Here is a 6,542-nt window from a genome sequence, read left to right on the forward strand (position 1 = left end):
ATTTAACTTTCTTTAGCAGACCTGTTGTCAGTCTCATCAAGACTAAGTAAGACTCAGCAGTAATTGCTGGGAGTTATCTGTAAGGCTATAACAGGCATTGGATCAGAACTAAAGAGAGACTGCTTCTCACAGAAGAAATCCCTAATCAGAAAGGGGCTTTTCATTCACTGTCTTGAGCACTTCAGTAGGTCTGAATTTAAGAGACTGTAAATAAACTGTATCTTTTTATTTACAAAGTATATAGGAAAAACCTTTCTAGAATTTGTTAGGAATACTTCTTCACACCATTTTCTATAGCCTTTCTGAACTCCCCTTACATACCATAATCACACACAGCAAGTGAAGGGCTCTCAAGTCAGAAAACTCTTACTTGGTCCTTCAAAACATTCCCTTCTCTCCAGAAAACTCACTGCAAGCGAGGTTACAGCAGCACCAGCAGCATGCCAAGCACTTCCCAGAAAACTAAAGCAGCATCCCCTCCCTGAAAATGCTGTTGGAGTCATACTGCACCCACCTGCTCCAAAACACTACTATCCTCATAAGAACCACAGCAGCTGGAGAGGAGGTAAGGGAAGAAAAGGGACATACGGCACCTTGCAGTAGTCAGACACAAGCAAGAGCTACCCAGGCTCCAAGCCTGCCAAAGAAAGGTCATACGTGTCATGGGCCACATTAGAATGGATTTTAAAAGTCATCTAGGTTGCAACAACGCAAATACATGCCAGATCCTGCCCATCACTACAGCTGCAAGATAAGAGAACATGACATTTTCACAGCAGTCATCAGTACACTTATCAGTCCAAAGCACTGACACTACCAAAAAGCATTTACAGTTGCAAAATCCAAGAATGCGTGTAATCCTTCTATTGAGCTCTCACAAAGACTCTTCTGGGAACTGTTTAGAGGCAAAAGATTCATCAGATATGCCACAGGATATAAAAACAAAGCAAATAGTTCTTTCCATGTGAGAAACAAGTTCGTACATGGACAAAACAATAGCAATACTATTATTGCCACCCAGGCTTCACAGAGAACACTCTGTCATTGGAACTCGCTGCTTTACAAGACAGACCAATACGCTAAGAACACAAGGAAAGGAAGATAGCAAAGGAAGCCTTGAACTCAGGAGGTAGGATAATATTTCAACTCTTTCATATAACAATTTGGCTGAAAAATTCAAAACTTACCTGCTGTAGCTTTCGGAAAAAACCTATGAAGACATCACTATTGGTAATATTTGAATCCAAAGTAACTGAAAAACAAGAGGAAAAAGGGGAGGGAGGAAACCAAACATCCAAAAGATGAAAAACATGGCTAGTGTCTAAAACAAAGATGTGTACAACGTGACTGTTGGTTAAACAGTCAGTGCTACTTTACTCATCCTTTGGTTTCTGCACAGCTACCTTTACTAGCCTGTTGTTAAATCACTGAAGCTATGAACAGTGCAAAATACACGTAGTGTTGCTATTCTCCCAAAGCAAGACTACAGTAAAGTTCTTGGCCACGTAACTCGATGGTCACTCATGGCCAGTAACTCTAAAAGGAACTGTTGAATACTCAATTGAAAAAGATAAAATAATCACTAAAATCTTTAAGACTAATCTTGAGTTTCTGTAAGTCTTAGCACAAAGTATCTGAGGCCAGAGGCTACGAAACCTCTTTAAGCTCATCCCCTCACACACACTTCTTTTTGGGTAGTTGAAATAGTTATATTTTTTTATTTCTTGGCTTACATGAAACTCATGAGACACATTCTAGGGATCATGCAGACCTGGTTTACAACACAGCACATTGTGCCTGATATTTAATTTTCCTACAAACTCTTGTTATAATTCTCACAAGTCTGCCTGGAAACCCCTTAAGGGAAGAGGTTTGTACAGAGCCCAGTTCCTTATTACACTTCTACCAGTCCAAGTGCCTGTCTTTTTTGCCTCCCTCTTTTACCCACCAGCCATGAGTTCTCACACCCAGCCCCATGTCAGCTCTGGCAGTTGTGAAGCAGCAGAGATGGGTGGCTCAGCTCACTGATCCGGAAGAGCAGAGAATGGACAGACTACAGGCTGCCACCAGAAGACCAAGCTGGCTTAAGTTTAGTGTGAAACTGCATCCTTACGTTTTGGGAAAGCTGCAGAAAGGCAGCCGCTTCAGAAATAAGATAAATATGATATGCTGCTCTTCTAGAGCCAGTGAACCAACAGACAGGACAGGGCTGCAACACTTAGCCCCAGCCTTTTAGATACACCCTTACTCAGCTCAGTATAGAAGGTAACCCACTCTGCAGTCACAGTTGTAGACACATCCTCAAAGGTTTAAGCCCTGCGTATGAAAGCTGATCAGGTTGTTATAGCCAAGCTTACCATTCTGAAGATACTGTTCCAGCTGAGACCGTCTCTCATCTGCCATTGACTTGGTCATTGCCAGGTAAAACTTTGGAGGGAAAGCAGGCACAGCACTCCCAAAGAGATGCCTCAGCTGCAAAACAGCCAAAGGAAAGCTCCGCATCAGTGAAGAAGCATTCATAGTTTCCAACGAGCTTTCAATGCTCTGTTATTTTGACAGCAAGACATGATGACCTACAAAGGGCATGGGGTACCCACCCAGCACCTCCCTGACAGCCCTCAGGGCCCACAGCAAGGGCAAAGCCTTTGCCCGGGCAGCCACCAGAACACAGCCCAAGTGAGCAACCTCTTTTGATGGGTTTCTCATTTTTACAGTCTTACCACTTCCGAGCTCCTGCTCCGAGCCAGAAAAGTAGCATTGTATTACCTTTATCAGCTAGGTCTTATACACCTCATGGACAAACAAGATATGGTTACAGATGTCTTCTCTTTCCAATACGTCCACACAGGATTCTGTGATCTACACCCACAGAACTACTTTTTAAGAGCTGGTGAATTCTGCCCTTGACTTGTGCTACCTCAGAGGCTTTTATTATTTTGTCCATGAGAGGTAGTAACTTTTATCAGATTATTTAATATTGTCAAAGGAAAAAAAACAAAACAAAACACAAAAACCAGAGAATCTTTCAGAAACACAAACTATCTGAAAGTTTGATTCTTCCTCCAGCTATATCAGCTGGCTAATAAGAGCATAATGTCTCTGTACAAACCCTACCTCATTTATAAACAGACCTGAAAGGACTAGAGAACCACAATTACATTATCTTACGATAACGTAAGATAGTTCCAATATAGATTTGGGCAGTAGTTGGTCACTTGGAAGTGTAAAAATTCTCTGCTATAGACAAATTATCCCAAGAGAAGGATGAGCTATGTTTACCTTCCCAATATGCACATTACTAAACACAGCAAAATACATCAAGTTTGCCTGGAAACATTCCTTCACCTAAATCAAAACAATATGGCATCTGATCAGTAAAATGAGACTCCTATAGTATGCTGAGACATTACTACTGATTAAGTTTTAAGCACCAGTATTCAACTCAGCAGTGAGGGTCACTAAGTCCTGTGAAAGATGACATTTTCCCTCTGGCCCCAGCTGCCCAAGTCTTTCACGTGACTCCAGCAGCTGAAGCTTGAAGAGAAAAAAAAAAAAAGTGTTTACTACTGCAAGAATTAGCAATACCTTTTTCCTACCTGTTTGGCTAAGAACAGGAGTGAGGTATGTTCTCACAGCTCCACTTCCCCTACTTTGGCAACACACTGCTATTTCTGAGTTCTTGATTATTAGATATACGTGAATCACTCCGAGATACACAGCATGAAAGAGTTAGATAACACTACATGCTTTGGTTTTATGTAAAGCTAACAGTAATAGCTAGTATAGAATGCTTTTTATCTTCAAATTCCTTCACATATATCATCTTCCCCCAGGGACTGAAAAATATTATCTCTGCTCTACAGACAGGCAAACGGAGGAGATACAGCAAAAAAATTTGCCGGAAGTTGGAACGCCAGAGCCACACTGACAACAAGGAGGTCCTCTTTCTTCCCTCTGCGTTCAGGCCATGCCTCACCTACACAAAGTGGTGCCGTCTTATCATCAGCTTGCACAAGCCAAGACTCTGGCCTACTTAAAAAAAATAATTAATTCATCCCAGTGCCAGCTGCTTGATAAGTTTCTTGAAATGCAATTGTGTGTCCTCAGGATTTGAGCTACAGAGAGAGAAACTTCTCCCAACTGATTAGACTTTGTCGCATCTCAAAGAATTAAAGAAAAACGCCCATAAACTTTAAGTGTGTCTTTGTGTACAGTGCTGAAAGTCCTCCAGACTATCAGCCACCAGCATGAAATTTAATTCTAGCAGAACGAAACTAACCAATATTTGTCTTCACAAACCCAACAGCCTAGGCTACATTTTAAATGCAAGTCAACAAAAACACTGTACCTGGTGGTGCCAGGTGTCAACTGCCTGCTGCCCTGCCAGGCCATCACCACCATAAGACATGGGTACCCTACCCAAAATCTGTTTCTGACCATTTTTTTCGAGGTTCTGGGTTTGTTTCTGCAACCTAAAGCCACTCCACAGAAGACATGTGTCTCAGTCCCAAGCCAGGGTGCCATGAACTTCTTAAATGAAGTTTAAAAAAAAAAAAAAAACATTTTCTATATTTAATTATTTTTTACCAATTGTTTTATTGTGATTAACAGATTTTTTTTAGAACTCTCTTCTCAACAGTCGTTCATACCAATCACAGATGCTGCTAACTGACTCAGTAGAGGCTGGCATCATGACCAGAATCCATTAGCGTGGCATTTCACTCAGTCCTACAGAGGATGCTTCCTATTTACTCCCTGCCTTGAAGTAAACCAGTGAATACAATTGCAAGAAATAATCTGTTCCTTTCAGTCCTACAACAGAACATCGGTTTGTTATTATGATATTTGTTTAGAGAGGGACATGCTAAGCATCTGCCAAACTGAAAAGCCAAATGCAAACATCACCACAACACAAAGGTGGAAACCAAGGACAGCCTGTGTCTTCAGCAACTGTTCAATTTCGAGGAAATCCAGTAACTTTATTAGTGCACAAACCACTGCCCAGGTAACCTCTAGCCCCACTCTAGAAGTTTCTGTCACTTGTATATTCTTAGAAGAGAGCCTTACCACTCCATAAGCAGAATAAAGACCCACAGCTCTATTAGGGGTGCTCTGGTCAGTGTGCAGCCCCACAGAACTAAAGCCAGAGGAGAACAGGGCTACAGTACAGAGCAGTGCCTAGCTGTCCTTCTGTAAATCTAGGGCCAAAGCTTAGATCCTTAAAACGCATCCATCTGCCATCAAGCTGTTCACAGTCATTTGCAGAGAATGGCTACACAAGCCTTAGTTCAGCAAGTGCAAACAATAAGGAATGCTGCCCAACGTGTATGGCGTTCGTCCCGAGCAAAGGGAGACTGGTCCTTCAGCTGTCCTTCCTACTACTAATACTTAATACCTAAGTACTCAAGACAGAAGCGGGAACAAAAACTGGATTTCCCACAACTGAATGCTCTAGCTCCTAAAAGAAGGGGCAAAAGGGGAGAAGGCAGAGCCACCTCTGGACCCTCTTACAGCCAACACAAAGCCCCATCTCCCGGAAGGTCAAGGGATTAAATCCTTGAACCAAGACAGGCAACTTCTGGCAAGTCACAGCCAAGTGCCTATCTCCACAAGAGGAGGAGGGCTAAAGCTGCACTGCTCTCCTCAACATTTCTGCCAGCCCTGCCTAAGCAACTCCTTCTAAGCAAGATCTCTTTTAGGATATCATTCTTGGTTGTTCACACCTCCCGCTATGCCATTTGCCTCAGGTGCTCAGTTTAAGGCTGAGAATCCTATTTGGAGGTAAGGCACCTAGAGGAAAGGAAGTGTTGCTCAGTTAGTATACCTGCACCTCCCCATTCGACAGTGTATCTGAAACCTTATGCTCCATCACACTACACTGCCTCTGAACAGTTGCTCCCTTCAGACAGTCCTTTTGTAAAGAACAACTGCTCTGGGAGACAGCAAGGAACAGAATTTGGAAGTGTCAAACAACAGAAGCGTTCTCAGAATATAAAGTGATGGGGAGCAGGAAAACGCACAGCAAGAGAAAAGGGGCAGGTAAGGCACAGCATCACAAACAAAAATTATGTGTCCTGATTTTGTATCACAAGTTAGAAGAGGAGCTTGTAGAGGTGGAATAGCAGTGCTTTAGAAATTGCCACCCTGAAGGAGATCAGAGGCGCAACTACTCCAGCATCACATCCAACAGAGGTCAGAGACAGATCCTCCAAAGTAGTGTTCAAGAAATACCGTCAAGTATAATCATGCAGAAATCCATCCATGGGCGAAGCTTATTTTTAATTCACATCCTGCATCCATCACAGAATTGTTGTATCTGTGAGGCTTTGCGGACACTGCATGTGATCTGGTCTGGAGGGTGTAATTACTGTATCCTGGAGTTTAAGACTTCTCGTACATGTGCATTTTTCTACTTTAACAGAGTATTTCAAGCAAAATAAGCAGAACAGGATATAATAATTATAGACGAGCAACCTCACATAAATATAGGGAAGACAATTAAGGGACAGCAGTGTAGTTGTAAGCTTCAAGACCAAGTATGG

The 6,542-nt window shown here is 42.4% G+C and overlaps 1 protein-coding gene across 1 annotated transcript in view; it reads right to left on the bottom strand.

The window, feature by feature from the left end:
• Positions 1-4,408, bottom strand: part of SNX31 (sorting nexin 31) — a 26,725-nt gene extending 22,317 nt beyond the window's left edge. The window contains exons 1-4 of the mRNA XM_009323129.1: positions 4,349-4,408; positions 3,280-3,345; positions 2,358-2,472; positions 1,188-1,252 (exon numbers count right to left, since the gene is read on the bottom strand). Coding sequence (XP_009321404.1) covers positions 1,188-1,252; positions 2,358-2,472; positions 3,280-3,345; positions 4,349-4,408 — 306 coding nt within the window. The remainder of the gene's footprint in view (positions 1-1,187; positions 1,253-2,357; positions 2,473-3,279; positions 3,346-4,348) is intronic.
• Between the last annotated feature and the right edge of the window lie 2,134 nt (positions 4,409-6,542).

Source organism: Pygoscelis adeliae, unplaced genomic scaffold, assembly GCF_000699105.1.
Source record: "Pygoscelis adeliae isolate BGI_AS28 unplaced genomic scaffold, ASM69910v1 Scaffold174, whole genome shotgun sequence".
Taxonomy (NCBI): Eukaryota; Metazoa; Chordata; class Aves; order Sphenisciformes; family Spheniscidae; genus Pygoscelis; species Pygoscelis adeliae.